At 40.3% G+C, this 26,792-nt stretch overlaps 1 protein-coding gene across 1 annotated transcript in view; it reads right to left on the reverse strand.

The window, feature by feature from the left end:
* LOC122551054 (DNA-binding protein RFX8-like) overlaps positions 1–26,792 on the reverse strand; it is an 87,333-nt gene that overhangs the window by 41,224 nt on the left and 19,317 nt on the right. The window contains exons 5-9 of the mRNA XM_043692697.1: positions 24,267–24,327; positions 18,499–18,585; positions 18,313–18,390; positions 10,572–10,682; positions 7,168–7,318 (exon numbers count right to left, since the gene is read on the reverse strand). Of these exons, the coding sequence (XP_043548632.1) occupies positions 7,168–7,318; positions 10,572–10,682; positions 18,313–18,390; positions 18,499–18,585; positions 24,267–24,327 (488 nt within the window). The remainder of the gene's footprint in view (positions 1–7,167; positions 7,319–10,571; positions 10,683–18,312; positions 18,391–18,498; positions 18,586–24,266; positions 24,328–26,792) is intronic.

Genomic DNA, 26,792 nt, shown 5'->3' on the forward strand with positions numbered 1-26,792 from the left:
ATATTCTATGGGGTGTTTATTCTTTTTAGCTTGTGCTTGCGATGCGGCTCTAGTTGGGAGAAGTGAAGGTGGTTGAGATGGTTAGATGCCTATTTATGGACAGTTTGGGATGGGTAGTTGCCCCCTCCGGGCAGGGTGTGAGTTCCCCTACTCAGCGCTATTGGCACTTTATATGTTTGTTTGTTTTCTGGTTTTTGTTGTTTTTTATTTTTAATAATTTTGTATGTTTGTTAAATGTAGTGGTTTTAGTTTATGAAGTTTTTATATTTGGTGGACTATGCAACACTAAGGCTCAGCAATTTGTGGTTCAGGTTCCACCTCTGGAATTTAAATGTAATTGCAGAAGATTATGGCTAATGATTTGATTAAATGGTGTACCTGGAATATCAAGGGAAGTCACTCACCAATTAAGAGGAAGAAGGTACTCTTGAGTCTTAGAAAGGAGAAGGTGGATATTGCTTTGTTACAGGAGACACATTTGGATGACAAGGAGCATCTGAAATTACAGCAGAATAGTTTTGACTGAGTTTATTTTTCATCATTTAATACCAGAAGTAGGGGAGTGGCTATATTGGTTAGGAAAAATCTCTCATTTAAATTGTTGGAATGTGTTAAAGACACATATGGGGGGTTTGTAATTCTTAGAGCCTTGATAAATGGGGAAGAATATGGTATTTTAAATGTTTATTGTCCCCCAGCTCATTCTCTTAAATTCTTGGTAGATGCTTTTTCTAAACTGATAAGTCTCAAATTATAGGGGGAGATTTTAACTGCCTCATGGACCCCACAGTAGACAGGTTGCCTAAAGGTCCCTCGATACCCTCTGCACAAACTAAACAGTTATTGGGTTTGTGTGGGAAATTAGGGTTGGTGGACGTTTGGAGGTGACTCCACCCTACAGGTAGAGATTTTACGTTTTTCTCCAATCAGCATAGATGTCACACGAGGATTGATTTTTTTCTGACCCCTGTGGTAACCCTGGATCTGGTGGCATCCTGTACGATTGGTAATATTGCCATCTCTGATCATGCTCCAGTGTACCACATGGTTAAGATTAAGGATGTTACAGGGGATTCAAGGTACTGGCAAATGGACCCCTTTATTCTCATGTACAGCAAGTTTGTGGAGTATTTCTCTAGGGAATTTCAGGCATTCCTAGACATCAACATAGGCTCAGTTGATAGCTCATCTGTTCTCTGGGAAACTGCCAAAGCTTATGCCAGGGGGTTAGTTATTTCATATTCCAACAGTAGGAAGAGGCAGAAGGGTGAGCAGCAACGTCTCCTTGAAGCACGGTTGAAGGCAGCCGAGAAGGCCTATTTTGACAGACCCTCGTTGGTCAAACTACAGAGGATTACGGCACTGCGGTCTACATTAAATTCTGTGCTCACGCAGACTGCAAAGAAGGAGCTGGCTTTTGCAAAGCAAAAGTTATACGAGCATGGTGACAAGCCAGGCAAATACTTAGCATACCTTGCCAGAAAGAGAAGTGCCCCACAAACCAATACAGCAATTAAGGAAGGGTCTGGGAACCTAACACGTGATTCTAAAAAGATTAATGTGGCGTACCAGAGTATCTACTCTAAATTATATCAGTCTGGGAATTGTGAGAAGGGGCAGGCCAAAATTAAATCCTTTTTTAGAGATCTGAAGCTCCCGGGTGTGACTCCCGAACAACATTCATACAGTCATGTTTGTCTCCCACCATCTCTGAGAGAGGCCAATATTTCACTTATCCTTAAAAAAGGGAAGGATCTGGAAGACTGTGCTTCATACAGGCCCATCTCGCTCTTAAATGTGGACTTTAAGATCCTCTCTAAGGCTCTTGCATTAAGGCGGGAGACTGTGTTACCCTCTATTATTAAAGAGGATCAGATGGGCTTCATAAAGGGTCGCAGATCCTCCAAGAATGTTAGGAGGCTGCTTAACGTAATTCAAGCATGCCAACAGCAGTCAGCACAGGGATTGGTGATTTCTTTTAGATGCAGAGAAGGCATTTGGCCGAGTTGAGTGGCCGTACCTTTTCTATACTCTAGACCGGTTTGGTCTGGGCGAAGTTTTCATAAGATGGGTAAAAGTTCTCTACAGAGTACCTCTCGCGGCAGTCATTACCAACGGGGTACGATCAAGCAATTTTAATATTTCTAGGGGCAGCCGGCAGGGCTGTCCCCTTTCACCATTACTTTTTACGTTGGTGTTTGAACGGTTGGCAGAGGCCATTCGTGGGGATCTCAATATATCAGCTCCAGAAGTGGGGTCAAAATTACATAATATCTAGCTGTGTGCAGACGATGTTCTAATTTTCTTGATAAATCCAGCAGTCTCTGTGCCTTGCCTGATACAATGCATTCACGCATTTGGCGCTTTTTCAGGGTATAAGGTTAATTTTGCTAAATCAGAGGCTATGCCTATGGGTGGTCTTACGAAAGAGTTGGCTCTTGAGAGTGACTGTAGATTCCCATTTAGGTGGTCACAGCGGGGTTTTGTGTATTTGGGCATATTCATTACTCCAGTTCTGGATTGGCTGTTCAAAGCCAATTTTACTCAATTATTTGAAAAAATTAAACAAGACCTCCAAAGATTGGATGCACTTCCAATCTCATGGTTGGGTCGGATAGCGCTTATTAAGATGAATCTTCTCCCTCGTTTGCTATACCCTATACGGATGCTCCCCCTGATTTTCAATAAACAAACACTCAGGAGACTGAACGGTTGGTTCAGCTCATTTATCTGGCACCGTTAACGGCCCCTCATTAAATTAGCCAAACTGCAGTTGCCTCACAGATTGGGGGGAGTAGACCTTCCGGAACTGTGAATGTATGAGTATTTTGTTTGGCTGGGCTGAGTTATTACTATTTATTTGTTTGTTGTTAGGTATTTATTTAGTTGAATAGCTAGTTTAGGTTTTTTTCAAATTTTATACTTCTCTATATATGTTTATACATTCATATAGGAGGGTGGGTTGGGGAATTTGTTTTTTATTATTTGTGTTTAGTTTTGTACTATTTTTGTACTGTTTTGAATTGCATTGTTTTGTATTTGTTGTAGTATTTAAAAATCTATTTTTTCTTAATAAAAATATATTATAAAAAAATGTCCCTAATGTGTCTGACTCTACTACCACTGCTGACAGTGCATTCCATGCACCCACCACTCTCTGCGTAAAGAACCTACCTCTAACATCTCCCCGTACCTTCCTCCAAACACCTTAAAATTATGACCCCTTGTGACAGCTATTTCTGCCCTGGGGAAAAGTCTCTGGCTATCTTCTCTCATTATCTTGTACGCTTCTATCAAGTCACCTCTCTTCCTTCTTCTCTCCAGTGTGGAAAGGCGGAGCTCACTCAACCTCACTTCATAAGACAAGCCCTCCAATCCAGGCAGCATCCTAGTAAATTCCTTTGCACCCTCTCTAAAGCACCCACATCTTTCCTGGACACAGCACTCCAAGTGTAGTCTAACCAGGGTTTTATAGAGCTGCAGCAAAACCTCGCGGCTCTTAAACTCAATACCCCTGTTAATGAAAGCCAGAACGCCATACGCCTTCTTAACAACCCTATCAACTTGGGTGGCAACCTTGAGGGATCTATGTACGTAGACCCCAAGACCCCGCTGTTCCTTCACACTGCCAAGAATCCTGTCTTTAACCCTGTATTCAGCACTCAAATTTGATCTTTCAAAATGAATCCCTTCACATTTGTCCAGGTTGAACTCCAACTGCCACTTCTCAGCCCAGCTTTGCATCCTGTCAATGTCATGCTGTAGCCTGCAACAGCCCATGACACTAGCTACAGCACCACCGACCTTTGTGTCATTGGTAAACTTATTAATCCACCCTCCCACTTCTTCATCCAAGTCATTTATAAAATCTACGAAGAGTAGAGGCCCAAGGACAGATCCCTGTGGGACACCTTCAGGCAGAATAATTTCCATCCACTACCACTCGCTGTCTTCTTTCGGACAGGCAATTCTGTATCTAGACAGCCAGAGTTCCCTGTATCTCATACCTCCTAACTTTCTAAATGAGCCTACCTTGGGGAACCTTATCAAATGCCTTACTGAAATCCATATATACCACATCCATGGCTCAACCTTCATGAACTTGTCTCGTCACGTCCCCAAAGAGCTCAATAAGGCTTGTGAGGCATGAGCTGCTCCTCACAAAACCATGCTAACTATCTTTAATCAAACTATGTTTTTCCAAACAGTCATAAGTCCTATCTCTCAAAATCATTTCAAGTACCTCGCTCACCACAGAAGTAAGACTGACTGGTCTGTAATTCTCAGGAATTTCCCTATTCCCTTGAACAGAAGAACAACATTCGTCTCCCTTCAATTATTACTCCTCCCGTGGAGAATGAGGATGCAAAGATCATCACCAGTGGTGCAGCAATCTCATTCCACGCTTCCCGTATAACCCTGAATATATCTGGTCCAGTCCTGGGGACTTCTCTATCTTGATGCTTTCCAGAATTGAGCACATCCACTTCCTTAATATCAATCTGTTCAAGCTATTAATCTGGTCCACGGTTTTCTCTTGATCAGCAAGGTCTCTCTCTCTAGTGAAAACTGAAGCAACAAATCATTTAGGGCCTCACCTACCTCTTCAGACTCTTCAGTTCCCTCTACTATCCCTGATTGGCCTACCCTCTCTCTGATCATTCTCTTATTCCTCACGTATGTGTGGAACACATTATGGTTTTCCCTAATCCTTCCCACCAAAGCCTTTTCATGGCCCCTCCTAGCTCTCCTCAGTCCATTTAGAGTTCTTTCCTAGCTACCTTGTAAACCTCTAAAGCTGTGCTAGATGCTTGCTTCCTCAACCTTAAGTAAACGTCCTTCTACTTTCTGACAAGGAACTCCTCTGCTCTTGTCATCCAAAGCTCCTTCACCTTACCATTCCTTGCTTGTCTCAGTGGGATAAAGTTATCCAACACTCGCAACAAGTGCTCCTTAAACAGCCTCCACATTTCTGTTTTGCCTTTTCCGTAGAACAATTATTCCCAATTTATACTCCACAGCTCCTGTAAAATAGCAAGATAATTTCCCCTTCCCCAAGTAAATATCTTCCATACTGTCTGCTCCTATCCCTCTCTATGGCTATGGTAATGGTGAGGAACTTGTGATCACTATCAGCAAAATGCTCTCCTGTATGAGGCATTAAATGAGAAGCTTAGCATCCAGGATTGTTGGCTTGTTGGCTATATTACAAGGTGTTCAAGGTGATATCCAATGAGACGGCCTGACAAGCTAGTGATGAAAGGATATTTCTCCTAATGGGCGAGCGAATGAAGGGAGACAGTTTAAACTTAGGGTTGTTGAACTTGAGATAGTGAGGAGAATTCTGTCCTTTCAGAAGATTGAGAGTCATATTTTTAAGATAGAGGTCAATAGAATTTTGACCAACAAGGGAGTCCAAGGTTGGGGATAGTCAGAATTGTGGAGTTTAGGCTCAATCGGATCAACCATGATCTCAATGAATGAAGGAGTATGCTCAAGGGGCCAAAGGGTGCCCTCCTGTCCCTAATTTGTATCTTCACATATATATCATGTGAACGTCCAATCACTCCCTATGAACATCATGTGACACCATGAAACCTCTCGAGTTACTGCTGTCATGTTGCCAGTCCCAGGCTTGAACAGCTGATCTTTCTGATCATTTTACCCATTCCTTTCCCAGGATGGAATATCAGGATTTCCTGGCCCTGCCTCAGGACCATGGAATATCACCTCCCATCCACCTGCAACAATTGTGCATTTGGACCCACATCCAACACTCTGGCCTAGGATTTATTTTTTAATTATTTCCATTGCAACAATGGGTTTGCACAGATTTCCTTCAAGAATACAGGGTGGTTGTACCACATTCCTGATGAAGGATTTATGCTTGAAACGTCAACTCTCCTGTTCCTCGGATGTTGCCTAACCAGCTGTGCTTTTCCAGCACCACATTCTTTGACTCTGGTTGTACCACATGAATGGTACAGAGAACTGCACATGCCATAGACAGCTTAGATAGCTGGGAAGCACTGCAGAGCCAGTCAGGCCCACATTACAATCATGCAGATGTAATACTTACACAAACATTATACAAGTATAGTCACCATACCTTGGCCTATACAGGGCAGGTCTAAATTACAATTGCTGTGCCCAAAAACCATGTTTTAGTTGAATTTCTTTTAAAATTCTCAACAGAACAATCTGATTCCTTTCCCAGTTCTTTTGGTAGAAAAACAGTTTTTAAAAATCCTTGAAACATGACTATGGAACTTTTTGAAGAAATGAGTCTCGAGATGACAAACCATGGATTGGCACAGTGGCTCACTGGTTAGCACTACTGCCTCACAGCACCAGGGACCCAGATTCAAATCTACCCTCGGATGATTGTCTGTGTGGAGTTCGCACATTCTTCCTGTGTCTGCGTGGGTTTCCTCCGGGTGCCCCGATTTCTTCCCACAATCTAAATATGTGTTGATTAGGTGGATTGGCCAAACTAAATTGCTCATAGTGTCCAGGGATGTGCAGTCTAGGTGGGTTAGCCATGGGAAAGACAGGGTTAGAGTAGGGAGATGTATCTGGGTGGGATGCTCTTCAGAGGGTGGGTGTGGGCGGAATACCTGCTTCTACACTGTAGAAATGCTACACTGGACCTGCCATGTACTTGCACATTCAGAGGTGGGAGGGAAATGATAAAATGTCAGAGGATCAGGACCTGCTGTGGATGGGATGCCATAGTGGGGCAAACGTAGGGATGTTATTGGCAGAAATAGCTACATTGGAAGTGACGAGGAAAAGGAGATGGAGGAAACAGCTTGTTTAGAAAGAAGAGGATGATCCTGCAAGAGTTGAGTTCGTTCAGGAGTATAAGACCTGATAAAACCTAACATGATCACAGTAGAGATAATGCTGAACAATTATTGTACAATTACATTTATGGTCTCTGAGTGACAGTCAATATTAAGCTAACATAAGCTTTAACAGCAATGGAGAAAACATAATGGAGGCAGAGGAAATGGACATAGCTGTGATAATGGATGTTTTTCCAAAAAAATGACAAAATCATGAAAGTCTGAATACTAGATTCAGCTACAATGCTACCTCTTGGATAAGTAGTCTTAGGGTCATAAAACTGTAATTTTTAAAGCTTTATTAATTATAAAAAGATACCTCTCATTTTCATTGATTGTAGTAGCAATGGTATGCCCTCCAGTGCTTCAATTAGCCAACTTTTAAACTTTTTAGCAAAGTATCTGGCACTCTGAAGATGTTGCACAGAAAAGTCACCAAGAAAATCGCGAAGAAGAATTTCTTCTATCATCTGTTATGACAGTACACATGCATGGTAAATAACGGCATGCCAAAGAACAATGATGAAACGTATCGTTTATTTCAGTTAATTTGACATTAACCAATATGGTGCAAAAGTATTGAAAGAAATACATCAGAAGACCAGAATAAATATGCACTTTCTTGTTGCTCTTCATTGGGAGGATACTGTCATTAAAAATAAAGAGCAATCAAATAAAATGAACCCATATTTAAAGTGAGCTCACCTATTAATAAAAACAAACAGGAGGAACAGCATATGAGGCAATAACATACTTGGGAGGATTATAGGATGTGATTTTAAAATTCACAACCAATTTCTGATCCTGAGCTGGCATTAACGGAGATGCTGGTGAAACGCAAGTTGTAAAGGAGGAAAAATACAGTGACTATTGTGTATTTTCTTTATCTCTCACTGATCAGGAGCAAAACAGAGGACAGTGGGTCTCCCAGAGACTTCACTGGGCTATGGCATGTGCAATGCGCAAGGTTGGTTGAAGGAAAAAGAATAATTTTAAAAGGAGGAAAAGAAAAGTAACATTATTATTATGGGATCAAACAGGTGCTGTATTGCCAATAGGTTGTAGGGAAGTTTGGGCCACACGGACACAGAGCAGATTGCACATAGCATATACCAAACAGAAAAGAGTCCTCCAGTGAATGATACGAAGCAGACTTCAAGCTAAAGTTGAAAATTTGATAATTAGCACATCAAAGAATGATGTTACAGTGAGAAATTTGAGTGTTATTTTTTAAAAACTGGTAAAGAAGTTTCCCAGAAGACCCGATGCACTGTTAAAAAAGGAACCAGTCATTAAGAAACATGTATCAAAATGGGACATTGAAAATTGTCAGAATGGTTACATCAGAAATATAACGTGCATTTAAATCATCCAAATCCTGAGTGCAGCAATAAGTTTAGAGCAACAGTTATCTGGTGTGAAACTGCTGGAGAAAATACAACTGATTTGGCAGCATTTGTATAGACAGAGAAACAGTTAACATTTCAGGTTTGTGACTTTTTTTACACTCCATCAGAACAGTAAAATGTTAGAGATGTTAATAGGTTTTGAGCAAGAAGTGGGTGGGACAAAGACAAAAACTATGTCAGTAATAGGTGAAAAGCAGGAGAGATTGAATGACGGAAGAGTTAGTCCAGCAGAGTTGAAGGGAATGGTGATGGGGCAAGAAAAGAAACAAAGAAACAAAAGATGTACTGAGCAGATGTGCTGCTGGCTGAAAGAGATTTTAAAAAACTGAAACAAGCCAAGAAAAGGAATATGGGAATAACATGGGTAACAGCTTGTACACTGAAATTGTTGGACTCAGTGTAAAGTGCCTAATGGAAAGATGAGGCGCTGTTCGTGAAACTTCCATTGTGTTTCCTTGGAACAATGCAGCAGGAAAAGCTCAGAGGAATCAGTGTGAAAAGCAAAGTGGAACATAAAAATAACAGCTCTGTGTCAGATTCATGTACAGGATAGAGGGATTTCACAAAATGGCCATCCAGCTTTTATTTAGCCACTCCGGTGTAGGGAAAACCATACTATGCACAGTGAATAAAGTATTCTAGATTGGAAGAACATCTACATCACTGCTTCACCTGGAAGGAGTGTTTGGAGTCTAGGTCAGTGAAGGGAAAGGAGGATAAAGGGCAGCTATTACAACTCTTTTTTTTGTATGGAATGGTGCTGTGGGAAGGAGACAGGTTTTGGTATCACCTAGGAGTGGACCAATGAGTCATAAAGGTATCAGATTTCCAGGAGCTGTAGGATTCTACTTTTTGTTTACTTAACTGGTGAGGCCACATTATGAAACAAAACAAGATCACAAAGAGGCTATCAAAAACACTTGACCAATCTTTAGTGATTCATCATAGGCATTGGCAAAAATCCAAGTCCCCGTTTATCACATTGATGACACCTACAAAGTTTGGTATGAATGGACTACGGAGTGAAAAATTTGAAAACAGTTTGGTTGAAGATGACTGGATACATAGAGAAAAGATTCACATTGGTAAGAGCCTGCATGGCTGACAGAACTAAATTAAAGCCTGTGTAAAGCTAATATGTAATTTAAAAACCTGAAACCATGCTGAAAATCAAATTCCTTGCAAAAGGTTTTGTGTATATCCATGACAAAGGTTGGATAGATGAAGAAGGAGTGAAGTTGTATTTCTAAGGTGTGGATTAGGCATCCTGGTGACCGAAACAAGGAACACTGCTAATCAGTGTTTAGAATTCACATAACGGATGAGAACATGGGGTACTTATGAAGAAATAACACCAAAATTGTGGATTAAACTGGGAAAGGGGAGCATACAATCCCTGGAGTTCAACCTTTGGACAAAGGAGTTGCAATAGCTGTTCTTTATCTTCCGCTCTTCACTGACCTACACTCCAAACAATCCTTCCAAGCGAAGCAGTGATGTATGTGTACTTCTTCCGATCTATAACACTGTATTTGCAGCCCATGGTGTGGTTTTCCCTGCACTGAGGTGAGGAAACAAAGACTGGGTGGTCACTTTGCGAAACCCCTCTATTCTGCCCGCAAACATGACATTGAGTTTATATTCTGCTTTGTTTTGCACACTGACCCTTTTGAACTTTGCCTGCTGCATTGTTCCACAGAAACTCAGTGTAAGTTTCAAGAATAGGTGGATGTTGATGGAGAAAAAGAGTGAAAATATGCAATACTGCTCTTGATCTTTTGTGTGGTTTCACCATAAAATTATGGGATGCTATTAAGGTGTAAACTTTTCATTAGATTGTTAAAAAAACTGCAGAATGTCCAATTCAATGAATGGAGCGAAAGATAAAATTGTTGTTGGGGTAATGATGGGTTGATTCTGAAACTGAAAGCACCAAATCTAGACCAGATTTCAATCCTTATGTTGATGCCAAAATCAAACAAACTCAGAATTAATTCAGTGAATTCTTTGCATTTATTTCCAAAGGCAATTAATTTTATGGTTCTTAAAATCTTTTGATTATGGTTAAATATATTCTTGTAGAATTCATTCATTCAATAAAACATTTCACATTGATTTGCTTTGAATTGTCAGTGTTTTCTTTGATATTTCAAAATGGGCTGCTAGTGGTTTACATTCTACACTCTGTATAAGTCAACTGCTGCTTTTGTAAGGAATTTTCAAGGCTTCAAATATTGACTTATATGCTGCGATCTATGGTATGTTTCATACATTGCCATCAGGAACCTTTCTGCCAGTATGAAGTTTTAATTACCTTGTACATTTGTGCATCATAAGAGCAGAAAAGCTGGCATATATCTGGGAAAGATGTAGCGATAGCATCGTATGTGAACGACTCCCAGAACATCAAAAGGAGACTTCTGACCTACAATAATATATAATTATATATTATATTGACAGCTTTCCATTTTGATAACATTTTTGATCAGATAAACTGCTAATATTTGCAAACTTCATGCAATTTGAGTTGGCATCATTCTATGCTATATACTATTTAGACGTCTGCTAAAATAGCACTACAAAAAATTGACTTCTTACTCATTCCACAGTCAAGCTAAAACATTGCTACTTGTTCTCAAAAATAACAAAAATGTTTTTACCATAGGTTGACCTTCACTATAACCTACCTGACAACACTGCTGAATATGCTCGACTGAGACAAGTTACCATTCTTTTCTGTCAAATAAGCAATAGTTGGTGCATTGATTGTGCACTGAGCTTAATTAGTGTACAGAAATAATAACAATTTACATTTATATTGTACTGGTCTTGCACAAGAAGACATCTGAAAACTGGACATGGAGTAGTAGAGAAAGGGAAGAACAGTGCTTAGATTAAGACAGGTATTTCAGACAAGGCAAAAGGTAAAGGCTTGAGGAGGGTTTTTTTGAAAGGAAGTAAGAAATTCATTGTGAATTGTCTTTGTTACACACACTGTTTTCTACATTCAAACAGAGTATTAGTTAAAAGAATACTTGTCTCCAACATCTTAATCCAGCAAAGATTATCCAGTGTGTGAATCTTTTTTTATTGTTCTCCAGATCCTGGTCCCATTATCAGGGCCACATATACTTGTCCATTCCTAATTACTCTGGGAAGGGGATGGTGGCCTTCCTCCAATTATACACCTGAATGTGTTAGGATGATGTTTCTAGGGATGGTATTAGGTGGGAGATCCTAAGGTTATTAAGCCTATTAAAATGAAGGAATAAATGAACCATGGCAGAATTTCAATGATGTATGACTCAGAGGGGACTTGAAAATAATAGCGTTGTTACAACAATTCTACTTTCCCTTTCTTACAGTTGGAGTCATGGGAGGGGGTGTCACAATCTACTTGAGAGGGCAGATGGGGCATTAGTTTAACATCTGATTCAAAAGATGAGACCTCCTCTAGTGTAGCATTCCCCAGATATTACATTTAACTTTTATCGAATTGGCCTCGAGGCAAGAGGGCTACCTCTTCAACCAAGACTGATTAACAAAAAAGAGTTATCAATATTACACGATTTTTAAAAAATAACCTTGTTATTTTCATAGTCAGTTATGCCTGAATTGTTACTCATGCCTGAGTTGCCATACATTCATTGGCTAGAATTTACCAGACATCAAGTGTTGCCTTGGGGATCAGGAAGGCTGAAAAAAAATGACGGGAAGGTATAGGTAGGCGGGTCTGATGTCTCTTTGCTGCCATACCATTTGCCAACGACAGGAAAGGAGGCTGGTAGACTATCCACTGGGAGTACAATTGAATCACTTCCCTGTCTTCACCCATTGCAATCCTGCTAACTCCCAAAGGGCACAGGGCATGGGTGCCCTCCTTTATAGGCCCTCGGAGGGATCGTACTGACCACAATGGCCTGTCTGGCCCTAACATCCCCCTAACTTCATCTACCCTTCCTCAAGGGTGCCTCAACTTTTGAGATGCCACCTCCTGGCTGCTGCAATCATAACAATGGCCACTGTTAGTTGGCACTGCAGCTGCAAGCTTCTGATTGAATACTGGCAATATGTCTCATCAGGTCTGACAGCTGGAAGCAACATAAATACATCCTGCTGCCAACCCTAGCAGCTGGGCTTTAGCCATTGTGGAAAAATTTAGCCCCTTGATAGATTATAACACACAAGGAGGTCATTTGGTTCAAGTCCAAGCTGACTGTTTGCAGGCCAATCCAGTAAGTCCCATCCCCTGCTCTATCCCTATATCCCTGCAAATGTCCCTTCCTTCAGCACCCCTTCAATTTCCTTTTGAAATCACTAGTAGTCTCCACTTGTGCCACCCGTGAAAGCAGTGAGGTAAAGGTCATGATCTCGAATCATTGTGCCATCAGACAATGAAATCAGCTTCAATAAAATCTCTTCTCAAATCACCTTCACTGCAAGGACAGCAATGCCAGCTTCTCCAACTTATCCTTGTAGCTAAACTTCCCTATGCCTGAGACCATTTGGATATGTCCTCTGCATTTCACAAGAATGTGCACATTTTTCTTGAAGCATGGTGAGCAGAATTGGAGCCAATACCCTCAAAGTGGCCTAAGTAGCACGTTGTACAGTTTCAGAATAACTTCTTCGTTTTTGTACTCAACATGTCTATGACATCCATCCACCATCCCATATATTTTACTAACTGCAATATCAATATATCCTGCCACCTTCAAAGATTTAGGCATATGACCTCACATCGTTCTATCCTTGCCAACTATGTAGGACTATGCCATTGAGTCTGTACGACTTCTCCATATCCTTTTGATTAAAGTGGATCATTTCACACTTCCCTGTTCTAAATTCCACCTGCCACTTGTCTGTCCAATCTATGTCCTATTGCAGTTATACAGTCATAGAGATGCACAGCACGGAAACAGACCCTTCGGTCCACCTTGTCCATGCCAACCAGATATCCCAAACCCAAATCTAGTCCCACCTACCAGCACCCAGCCCATATCCCTCCAAACCCTTCCTATTCATATACCCATCCAAATGCCTCTTAAATGTTACATTGTACCAGCCTCCACCACTTCCTCTGGCTGCTCATTCAATAAACAAACCACCCTCTGCATGAAAAAGTTGGCCCTTAGGTCTCTTTTATATCTTTCCCCTCTCACCCTAAACCTATGCCCTCTAGTTCTGGACTCCCCCACCCCAGGGAAAAGATTTTGTCTATTTATCCTCATGATTTACTAAACTTCTATAAGGTCACCCCTCAGCCTCCGATGCTCCAGGGAAAACATCCCCAGCCTGTTCAGCCTCTCCCTATAGCTCAAATCCTCCAACCCTGGCAACATCCTTGTAAATCTTTTCTGAACCCTTTCAACTTGTACAACATCTTTCCGATAGGAGGGAGACCAGAATTGCATGCAATATTGCAACAGTGGCCTAACCAATATCCTGTACAGCTGCAACATGACCTGTCAACCCATGGTCTCAATACTCTGACCAATAAAGGAAAGCATACAAAACACCTTCTTCACTATCCTATCTACCTGCGACTCCACTTTCAAGGAGCTATGAACTGCACTCCAAGGTCTCTTTGTTCAGCAACACTCCCAAGGACCTTACCATTAAGTGTATAAGTCCTGCTAAGATTTGCTTTCCCAAAATGCAACGCCTTGCATTTATCTCAATTAAACTCCATCTGCAACTTCTCAGCCCATTGGCCCATCTGATCAAGATCCCATTGTAATCTGAGGTAACCTTCTTCATTGTCCACTACACCTCCAATTTTGATGTCATCTGCAAACTTATTAATTATACCTCTTATGCTCACATCCAAATCATTTATATAAATGATGAAAAGAAGTGGACCCAGCACAATCCTTGTGGCACTCCACTGGTCACAGGCCTCCAGTCTGAAAAACAACCCTCCACCGCCACCCTCTGTCTTCTACCTTTGAGCCAGTTCTGTATCCAAATGGCTAGTTCGCCCTGTATTCCATGAGATCTAACCTTGCTAACCAGTCTTCCATGGGGAACCTTGTCGAACGCCTTACTGAAGTCCATATAAATCACATCTACTGATCTGCCCTCATCAATCCTCTTTGTTAATTCTTCAAAAAACTCAATCAAGTTTGTGAGTCAGGATTTCCCACGCACAAAGCCATGTTGACCATCCCTAATCAGTCCTTGCCTTCCCAAATAAATGTACATCCTGTCCCTCAGGATTCCCTCCAACAACTTGCCCACCACCGACGTCAGGCTCACTGGTCTATAGTTCCCTGACTTGTTCTTACCACCTTTGTTAAACAATACACCACGTTAGCCAACCTCCAGTCTTCTGCCATCTCACCTATGACTATCGATGATACAAGTATTTCAGTGAGAGGCCCAGCAATCACTTCCCTAGCGTCCCACAGAGTTCTAGGGTACATCTGATCAGGCCCTGGGGATTTATCCACTTTATGCGTTTCAAGACATCCAGCACTTCCTTCTCTGTAATATGGACATTTTTCAAGACGTCACTCTCTATTTCCCTACATTCTGTATCTTCCATGTCCTTTTCCACTGTAAATACTGATGCAAAATACAGATTTAATATCTCCCCCATTTTCTGCGGCTTCACACAAAGGCTGCCTTGCTGATCTTTGAGGGGCCCTATTCTCTCCCTAGTTACCATTTTGTCCTTAATGTATATGTAAAAGCCTTTTGGATTTTCCTTAACTCTATTTGCCAAAGCAATCTCCTGTCCAGTTTGTGCCCTCCTGATTTCCCTCTTAAATGTACTCCTACTGCCTTTATACTCTTCTAAGCATTCACTCGATCTATCCTGTCCATACCTGACATCTGCTTCCTTCTTTTTCTTAACCAAACCCTCAATTTCTTAGTCATGCAGCATTCCCTATGCATACCAGCCTTCCCTTTCACCCTGACAGGAATATACTTTCTCTGGATTCTCGTTATCTCATTTCTGAAGGCTTCACATTCTCCAGCCCTCCCTTTACATGCGAACATTTGCCCCCAATCAGCTTTTGAAAGTTCTTGCCTCATACCATCAAAATTGACCTTCTCCAACTTAGAACTTCAACTTTTAGATCTGGTCTATCATTTTCCATTACTATTTTAAAACTAATAGAACAATGGTCGCTGGCACCAAAGTGCTCCCCAACTCTGAGGGAACACCTCAGTCACCTGCCCTGCCTTATTTCCCAAGAGTAGGTCAAGTTTTGCACCTTTTCTAATAGGTATTAATTGATATTATCCTCACTGTTCGCAGGCTTGCAACCGAGCACTGACCTTTTGGCAACAACCCCCACTCTGAAAAGTAACAATTTATAGGGTGTCCCCATTTACAACATCTGACTTATGAACATTTGTACTTATGAGTGTGATCCTATACAATGCTGTATCAATATTAATTTTAAAACTCCGACATAGGAACGTCGCTTTGTACTTATGACCAGCAATTTTATATTGTTCTGCATTATGTATTGACTCAAGAACAGAACCTGTTCACAACTTGGCATCTGTCTGTACCACTGCTTTTGTCCTTAAACCAACTTTTTTTATCCAAACTTGTTTGACCCGCTTGTTCCATGGGCTTCAGTTTTGCTAATCAATCTGTTACGTGGAACTTTGTCAAACATTTGCTTAAAATCTAAATAGCTAACATTTTCACCTCATTCCCATCATTAGCCTTCTCTGTTACTTCATCAGAAAATAACACAATTTGCCTTTTAACAAATCTTGCTGGCTGTGATTAATTACTCAAACTAACGCCAAATAGCTGTTTTTTTACCTTAGTTATTATTACTAAACCCTTACCCACCACTAATATTAAACAAAATAAAATCAAAATAATGCAGATGCTGGAAATCTAAAATAAAAACAGAAATTGTTGAAGAGATTCAACAGGTCTGGCAGCATCTGTGGAGAGAGTAATAGAGCTAACATTTCAAGTCAATTAGGCTTTTCTTCAGAACCAATATTAAACTGATGAATGATGGTTACTTGAAATATTCTCATACCCTTTCTTGAACAAGTACAGGTCATTCTGCCATAATGCGTGTTTTCTCAAAGCGAATTTGATGTAATGCGATAGACAAATTGGGGACACAGTTTCTAAAGTGCAAACTTTTAAAGCATATGCTGGATGTAACGCGATAAGTGCTGTTTCCAAAGCGCAGTTTTTATATACCGTGGGGTTGCACAAGAAAGCAACCATCGCGTTATAGAAGAACTGACTGTATATAACTTATACCACTTTCTAACTTTCTGGCATCTTTCCTTGTATCTAGGAAAGATTAAAAGTTTAAGGCAAGCTCCTCTATTATCCTTGCCCCTATTTAAGAGTCATAGAGATGTTTAGCACTATAATTGACCCTTCAGTCCAACTCGTCCATGCCAACCAGATCCCCTAAATTAATCTTGTCACAGTTGTCTGGATTTGGCCTGTTTCCCTTTAAACTGTTCCTATTCATGTGTCCATCCTGATGCCTTTCAAATGTTGCAATTGTATCAGCCTCCATCACTTCCTTAGGCAGCTCACTCCATGCACGCACCACCCTCTGAGTGAAAAAGTTTCCTCTTAGATCCCTTTTAAATCTTTCCCCTCTCACCTTAAACCTGTGCCCTCTAGTTTTTGGACTCCCCTACCTTGAGGAAAAGATGTTGACTATTCACCCGATCCATGCCCCTCATGATTTTATAAACTCCTATAGGATCATCCCTCAGCCTCCAACACTCCAGAAAAACAGCCCCAGCCTAGTCAGCCTCTCCCTACAGCTCAAAGTCTTCAACTAGCAACATACTTGTAAATCCTTTCTGAATCCTTTCAAGTTTCACAACATCCTTCCCAGAGCAGGGAGACCAGAACTGAATGCAGTATTCCAAAATAGCCAAACCAATATCCTGTACAGCCACAAAATGACCTCCCAACACCTATACTCAATGCACTGACCAATAAAAGCAAACGCACCGCAGGCCTCCTTCACTAATCTGTCTACCTGAGACTCCATTTTCAAGGAACGATGAACCAGTACTCCAAGGTCTTTATTCAGCAACACTCCCCAGGACATTACCATTAAGTGTATAAGTCCTGCCCTGATTTTCCTATCAAAATGTAGCACTTCACATTTATCTAGATTAAACTCCATCTGCCACTCCTTGGTCCATCTGATAAGGTTCCCATCGTACTCTAACCTTCTTCGCTGTCCACGACATTAACAATTTTGGTGCCATCTGCAAACTTACTAACTATATCTCTTATGCTCACATCAAAATCATTTATATAAATGACGAAAAGCAGTGGACCCAGCACCAATCCTTGCAGCACACAGCTAGTCACAGGCCTCCAGTCCAAAAAGCAACGCTCCACCACCACCCCCTGTGTCCTACTTCAAGCCACTTTTATACCCAAATTGCTAGCTCTCCCTGTATTCCATGTGATCCAACCTTGCTAATCAGTCTACCATACGGAACATTGTCAAACGCCTTACAAAAGTCCATATAGACAAAGTCCACCACTCTGCCTTCACCAATCCCCTTCTTCACTTCTTCAACAAAGTCAATCAAGTTTGTGAGGCATGATTTCCCATGCACAAAGCCAGGTTGACTATCCCTAATCAGTCCTTGCCTTTCCATATACATGTAAATGCTGTACTTCCTCTGATGACCTGGGTTCAAGACACCCAACTTGATGGCTTCTCTACTTTAAACATGGCCAATCTTCCAGTCGCAACTGTTCCTCCATTTTCATTCCATCTGTTATTTCTGTGATCTCAACTTCTACCAATATTTTGTCAACAAAACTATTGGATTGATGTAAACGTTGCCCTCTTCTGACCTTTACCTCTTTTCTGTGTTTCACTGTGCCACTCTAAGACTTGTGAAGAGGATACGCATAAATTCTTATGGGAGAAAAAAAAATCACATTGTAAAAATAGGTTTTTCCTGAGCCTTTGATTGCTTTATGAACTGGGCTCCCTATTTATGTCTGTTGACAAAAGTAATTTCCCATGCTATGTCTGGTTGAGATTTTTACAAGAATTACAAGAATTACATACCTTGTCAAGTTGATTACTTCTAATGTGCTGCAGGATTTCTTGGCAATGGTTATAATATGAATCTGCAACTTCAGTAAACTAAGAAGACAACCGAAAATAAGTCACAATCCTTTTGTTGGTACAGACATAAGGAACATAATTTAAGGGGAATATTGGGTGGAAAGGATAAAAGAGATAAATACTTGCCATTTGAGTAGAATATTTTTTTTCTAATTCTTGTTCCCAGGAGGTAAATCGAGTTAATTCACATGTAGAGCCGGAGTTTTTTTCTGTCTTTATTATTAATAATAATGACATTAGTAACATGTGTAACATTAGTTTACATGTGTTAACAAGTATTTCTTAGCATCAAGTAAAACAAATGAGGAGTACATTTTCTAATTTCCTCAGTATTTACTTGGTTATACAACTTAATGCATAGTATAGATAATTAATTAAGCAAACAGTAACCTAACAAATGTCAGTCATAATTTGTAAAATAGAATGGCATTACTCCCATTCTACAGTTTACTTGGTCATGCACTGAAAGTACTGTTAAGTGTTATTGTTATAATTTTGATTTTGAAATGGAAACAAAGATAATTATGAATTAAATGCATATTATTTTACTGCTGAATTATCACTATTCAGCAAACTCAAGCGGGAAGAAGGAAAGCTGTGGGATCTCAGGATTGCTATCTTCTCTGACTGCTGATCAGCAAAACAATTGAGTAAATAAAAAAGGGTGTGTTGGAGGCTGGAAGGAGAGCACACCAATGTGAAAAACTGAAGAAAATTCTCTGGTATAAGCTTTCTAGGAGAGGATAAGGTTCACACGAACAGTTTGAGGGATGTGATTGACCTGGAATGTTGAATTAATTATTGAGAGATCTTTACATATATTGGGAGGATTGTATGATTGATTCCAAGTGGATGGTCAATGAGCACAAGAAATGAGAATACAACAGTGACAATACAAATGTCAATGCAATTTAACCATGAACATCGAAATAAAGATGGAGGAGACTGTAAATATTAAATACACTGTTTTGTGTGGTGCATACGGTGGTCTTGGCACTGTCTGTCACAAGGATGATTTGAATCTAGTTGCCCCCCTCTCTCAGAGAATGTGAACCACCAGGCTTGTGTGCCAGTCAAACTAAAAATGTGAATAAATTATTAAATAATGATCTCCATCTCAATATCGGCAAAGTGATGTCTCCTGGGGCCTACTGATTGTGGAAAGCTTTGTTTGAACCAGCAGACAGTGCATGGTTATGTCTCCTAGTCATGCAAGCAATAGATTAATACAATAATAGAACATGCCTACAGCCCACCATGTCTATGCCGACCATGATAACATTCTAAACTATCCCATCTACCTGCACTTGATCCATATTCCCACTGTTCCCTGCCTGTTCATATGTTTGTTCAAATAAAGAAAGACTTAATAGATTAGCTATGAATTCAGAGCAACATTGTGTCCCTACTTCTAGGCCAGAAGGCCTGGGTTTAGGTACCTGTTCCAGAGGGTGTCATAACAAACAAAAATCTACAGTAAGTAATCGCAGCAAACTGATCATTTAGATTAGATTAGATTACTTACAGTGTGGAAACAGGCCCTTCGGCCCAACAAGTCCACACCGCCCCGCCGAAGCGCCACCCACCCATACCTTTACGTTTACCCCTTACCTAACACTACGGGCAATTTAGCATGGCCAATTCACCTGACCTGCACATCTTTGGACTGTGGGAGGAAACCGGAGCACCCGGAGGAAACCCACGCAGACACGGGGAGAACGTGCAAACTCCAGACAGTTAGTCGCCTGAGGCGGGAATTGAACCCGGGTCTCTGGCGCTGTGAGGCAGCAGTGCTAACCACTGTGCCACCGTGCCGCCCAAAATCATATAGGATAGAATTCGCAGAAGGACAGGAAAATGGCTAAGCTAATGGGAAATAACTTGGGAATAGATGAAACAGCCAATCAGTCAGCCAACTAACGAATGGCTTCCAGAAGAGGATGGAAACTAGGAGGAGGAATTCACCATGTGGCCATTCAAACCTGTTCCACCATTCAACATGATCATAGTTGATCTTCTATCTCAATACCATATCCTGCTTTCTCTTCATACCACTTGATGCTTTTAGTATCTAAACATTTATCAATTCCTTTCTTGAATAGACTCAATGATCTAGTCTTCACAGCCTTCAGTGGAAGCGAATTCCACAAGTTGACCACCAAGTGAGTAAAGAATTTATTTCCTCATCTCAGTCCTGAATGGCCTACTCCAGATTCTAAGACTGTGAGCACTGCTTGTAGACTCCCCAACCAGGGAAAACATCCTCCCTCGTAGAACATAGAACATAGAAGAATACAGCGCAGTACAGGCCCTTTGGCCTTCGATGTTGCGCCGATCCAAGCCCACCTAACCTACACTAGCCCACTATCCTCCATATGCCTATCCAATGCCCGCTTAAATTCCTGGTAAACCTCCTCTGCACCCGTTCCAGTGCCTCCACATCCTTCCTATAGTCCATCCAGCCATGTTAGAACACTAAATATTTCAATCAGATCAGCTCTCATCCTTCTAAGCTCTAGAGATTAGACAGTAGAGGATCAAACCAATCTCTCTCTCGTTTGTTATTCCCAATATTAGTCTAGTAAACATCCATTGCAGTCTGTTTATGGCAAGTATATCCTCTCTCCTAGGGAGGGAGACCAAAAGTGCACACAATATTCCAGGTGTGATCTTACCAAGGCCCTTTATAACCGCAGTGAGGCATCCCTACTTTGCAATGAGGGCCATATAAACTATTTGTCTCAGACCCATTTTATTATTGATTAAAATTATGCATGAACTTTTACAAAGGCTGGATTTGTTATGTAAATGCCTGAAATCCCGGATGTAAGAAAACTCAAAAAGGAAAAGCAACATAAAACATGGAAAGACAACAGAATACATGCATTGATGGGAAGAGGCACAACAAATTAAGCAGGAAGATCTCAGTCAAAGGTCATTTCTAAATGACCAAAAGTCAACTCAGATTGACCACCTGAGGGAAACTTGTTTGATGCAATTAAAACTATTTTGTTTAAATTTGTCAAAAAGGTACTGGATTTTGTGTGAGATATTATCAGTCCTAATTCTCAGTCTCCGCATTTAAGAAAGAAGAAAAATCTCCTATAAAATCTTTGATGTAAATGCTCTCCATTTTAAGATGGAGATTTGGTAGGATGGGAACTGCCTGTCTTCTCTAATCTTCAAAATCCAATTCATTTCAAAAATTATGACTCACTTATTAGGCATTACAGAATTGTCGCTGCCTACAGGGAATTTGCTATGTGAAGGTGGAAAATCCCAATGGTGCTGCAGGGAGAGATTTTTAAAGAGGAACAGATCTTAAAGAGAGAAAAACTGCTCAAACATCAGAACAGTTGTTCACTGAAGGCCTCAGCATGTATTCAAGGTATGTGTACTATAGCACTCTCTCTCTATATCGGGGAATTTCAATGCCTTTACCACCACTTCCTGAAGTTTACAGCTATCTTTCACATTAGGTATGGTCAGCACGTGGAAAGTTCTCTGGAGACCAGGTTCCTGTTCATATTTAAATACAGCAGTGATAAGCCTTGCCTCCAAAGGATCAATCTTTGTGACAATTCCACCCAATTTCAGGATAGATTGTGCAAAAGCAATCCTCCCCAATATTAGCATTAGTCACATGCAGCTATGAATAATTACAGTCATATTTGACACATGCAACATCCAGCACCTGAATGACTTGCACGATTGTACGAGTCAGTTGAAAAAATATCAGAAGATTAGAAAAATGAGATTCTTGACATGAGATAAAAAAAACAATTTTCTACTCAAGGTTTGAAAGACATGATGGGATGGGAATGTCGCTGGTGAGTTTTGCAAGGTCAATTTGCATGCATTTATATCTCACTACTCCATCTTTTAAATCCACTTCTATGCACTTGCTATTCTCCCATGCATTGGAGAGAGCTACAATTCCTTATGGGAACATCTGAATAGGTACTTAGTAGCTCCAGCTCACTCTATGCTCTTCTACACTCCATTCTTGCCAGCAGTCCCTAATATCTCAAGAATGCTCCTAGGTAGCAACCATCTGCACTCCCATCCCACACTATCCCCATTCACAGAGGAAGGCATTGGATATGCATCAGCCCCATAACATTATCATGGCACACCACTGACTCACTTCAATGCTGAACTTTGGAATACACCGATTCCTTTCATTGTAATGCTGTTGCCAGGCCATTTTGTATGCAGAGAGAGATACCCATCTCATGAACACTGCTGGCACACCTCCAGGCTCCTGACTTGTTCTCTTGTGCTTACCCAATTTGTGCCTTGCCTTGCATTTTTGTGCTTTGCCCTCTCATTCAAACCTTACAGGCTCAGACTATGCCTGCCTTGCCTTCCCTTTCATGCAGACACAAAGCTAGTAGCTTGTCATGGTTATCAGCAAAAATCAGTCAAGGAGGTGGTCATGTTGTTCTATGGCACTCCGCTACATTGATGTCACACCTACAGCATGTGCCAGTAGTATATTTGGAATACACATCACATATCTCTGGAACAACTAGCTTCCTCTGAAGCTTGGGCTACATTTTAACTCATCTACTTGGCAGAAAGCAATTAAAATGTAGGGGGGCTACTTGTCCACTGTCCAGTGCCAATGTAACCAGGTTTAAATTCAGTGCAAAAACACCCACTTCCTGGCTGCCTGAGTACTCTTTAAATACGTAGATTGGGTTTTGATGACATCATTGGCTATTTGAACTGAAAACTTGAACAGGGAGCAGCAGGCTCCAAATTGAGTCAAACCAATTGTGTGCTGGATCAGCTGACAGGAAAGTTTTCAAACTAATCTTTATGTTTCTTTGGACCAACATTTAGTTGTTCATCAGATCCATTGCAGCTAGGTTAACAGAAAACATTAAATATGAGAATTTTGTTTGGGGATAGTATTAAGGGATATGGAACCAAGGTAGTTGAATTAAATTAAAATACACATCAATCATGAGCTAATTGAGTGGTAGAACAGACAATCCATGATGCCGTGCAGCTGGGTGAAGCAGTCATGTGGTATTGCACAGATTAAAATTATGGCCTACATTGACATCGTGCCTACATGTGGGCGGCACGGTGGTTAGCATTGCTGCCTCACAGCGCCAGAGACTGGGTTCAACTCCCACCTCAGGCGACTGACTGTGTGGAGTTTGCACGTTCTCCCCGTGTCTGCGTGGGTTTCCTCCCATAGTCCAAAGATGTGCAGGTCAGGTGAATTGGCTATGCTAAGTTGCCCGTAGCGTTAGGTAAAGGGTAAATGCAGGGGTATGGATGGGTTGCACTTCGGCAGGTCGGTGTGGACTTGTTGCGCCGAAGGGCCTGTTTCCACACTGTAATGTAATCTAATCCCAACACTGTATACACTGCTTGGCAGTCCAAGTATGAACACCTGAACTGCTGATGCTGGGGCTGAACAACTCAAATTCAGTTGAGGGTAAGTCCTGAATCAGCAACTGGAAGAGACCTTCAGCCAAAAGGTTACAACTCTTTCAATTCCCAATTACTCTGTTTTCCTTCTTCTGTGCTTCACCAAGAGCTGCCTCTTTCAGCTCACCATTGGCTTCTGTCCCTCTGAGTGCAAGTATCTGAAATACTTCAATTTGTCTTGATTTTGATATTGTTCATCTCTGCAATATACGTCCATTAGCCTTTCTCAATTATATTTGCAAGGAAATTGTCTATTTATAAAAAGTTGATATAGGACTTCTCTAAATCAATAAATTTGTAAATATAACAACTGAAAGGTTAGCACATGTGCAAGTGTTTCAGGAACATATTTTCCAACACAGAAGTAGTGTTTCTAGTGGAAATGCTACCTTATATAACTGTAGCTAGATATATGAACACTTCAAAAAATGATTTTGTTTACAAACCTTTCTGCACTTGTTGTCGACAGTGAAGAAACTTTCTCTTTCCAAGCTAGAAAAATCTAAACTAGGTTTTGGGAAAGAAAAGAGAAACACCTTTACACTATTGGATTGAAGAAAGGTTTGCAGAATGCTCCAAGATGCCACACATCTTGTAATTTTAAATTACTTTTGGATGTACTTTTGAATTATAATTATCAATATTGTTTATTCAAATTGACAGCCAGATTTCACACTGAGGAACAAAGCCTTTTAATACACTTAATTAGGAGATTCACCAGGTTCTCGTATTTAAAATTCAATATCCAACTCTTTTTATAATATCTAAATGTCAAAACTGTTAACTGTTTGGCAATGTGTTGTTTCAGCTATCTTGTCAGTAGCAATGGATGACTATTTCCTATTGAGCACAATGACTCATAGTCTGTAGATTTGTAACATTGTTATGTGCATTTATGTTGCACAGCCTGATTTGTGAAACAGCAGTTTCAGAATTTAATTCCATTGTGCATCCACTATTTGTGCCTCTCCATTATTGTCCAACACTTTTGTTCTCCTCCATCATTTCCCTTTGCAATACAGTTAAATAGATAATTATAGCACCTCCATCCTCCAGTAAAGTCATTGACAAGATTGAATTTAATAAACAAGAAAAAGATGAATGTATTTAAAGCAATAACAAATCTTATATTTAAAATGTAAAGTCTTCTTTAAAATATGTTTATGTTTTAATCTCAACTTTTTTCAGTTTATGCAAATACAATTAGATTTTGCCAATTCTCAAATAATTATAGTGTGATACAAAACATTCTTTGACTATTGTTATTTCAAAGAACAAGGTGCAGAATTATTCTTCCAGTGGTGACAGGAATTTGTTGTGTTCCAATGTCAGCAAATACAGATTCACCTTCAATCCATACAAATATTTGGCAGCATGACAGATTAAAAATGGAGGATTCTGTCATATTTGCAGTTATCTTCCTTCATTTTGTGGATTAATTTTTTTCATAGCTGACAATATTTTTAAAAGTAAATTCTAATGAAACCTGCTGGAGCATACAAGAACTAAATTCATCTGACATATAGTCTACAAACTACAAAGGGATCACATGGAACCTATTTTGTGTGTGTGTGTGTCTCTCTCTCTGGTTTCAAAATTACAGTGCTGTCAATCACCTCACAGATCACGTGCTTTTAAGAATACAAGAAATATGCCATTCATCTCCTCATGTCTACCTCTGCATAAGATCATGACTGATCTGCCCCAGGCCTGAAGTCACCTTTCATGCCAGCTCCTCATAGCTCCCAACTTCTCACCATCTATCTATCATCTCTTCAAATACTTTGTGACCTTGGCTCCACAACTCTCTGGTGTAGATAATACCAGACATTCATGACACTTTGAGAGAAGAAATTCTTTCACATCAGAGTTTAAAATGAATGTCACCATAGTCTGTAACTATGTCTCCTAGTTCAAGACTCCTCCACTAGTGGAAACATCTCATCATCTACCCGGTCAAACCCCCACAGAATATTGTATATTTAAATAAAATTACCATTCATTCCTCTAAACTCTCATGAGTAAAGGCTTCATCTGTTAGACATTCATTGATAAATCAACCTCTATCCCAAGAATCAGTACAAACAAGACATTCCTACTTTTAAACTCCAACCCCCTAGCAATCAAAGCCAAAATTGCATTTGTCTTCTTAATTATTTTCTGCACCTACATGCTAACCTTTTGTGTTTCATGCACAAGAAAAGCTAAATTCCTCTGCGCTGCATTTTTCTGGAATAGTCTGTTTTTTCATTCTTCCTACCAAAGTGCATGACCTCACATTTTCTGACATTAAACTCCAATCAACCTATTTATATCCTCTTGTAGATTATGTATGTCTCATCACAACATGTCCTCACAAATGGTTTTGTTTCATCAGAAAATTTGAATGCATTATACTCTGCTCCCTTCTCCAAATCATTAATAAATACAGTAAGGAATTGAGGCCCTAAGACTGATCATTGTGGCACTCCACTGGAATATTCCAACCTCTCTGTCTCTGTATGTTGATCAATCCTCAATTCATATCAAAATATTATTCCTAATATTAAGAACATCTATCTTGTGCAATAATCTTTTATGTGGCATCTTATTGAATGCCTTCTGAAAATCCAAACACATTATACCTACCAGCCTCCCTTTACTAACTCTGCCTGTTATAGACTCAAAGAACTCGAGCAAATCTATCAAAAATATCCTGTTGACCCTGTTTGATCATGTTAGGCTTCACCAATGTCCTGCTATTTCTTCCTTAAAAATGGACTCTACAAATTGACTCCTAACAACTGCTGATAGACTAACTGCCCTATGAAATCCTGCTTTCTGTCTCCCTCCCTTCTCAAACAGCTGTATCACATTAATGGTTTACCAATCCACTGGAACCCTCTTAAAAGCATTGAGTTCTGGAATGTAACAACCAATGTCCCCTCAATCTCTTCCCTTTAAAAACATTGAATGCAGGCCATCATGTCCTG

Source organism: Chiloscyllium plagiosum, chromosome 6 (assembly GCF_004010195.1).
Source record: "Chiloscyllium plagiosum isolate BGI_BamShark_2017 chromosome 6, ASM401019v2, whole genome shotgun sequence".
NCBI lineage: Eukaryota > Metazoa > Chordata > Chondrichthyes > Orectolobiformes > Hemiscylliidae > Chiloscyllium > Chiloscyllium plagiosum.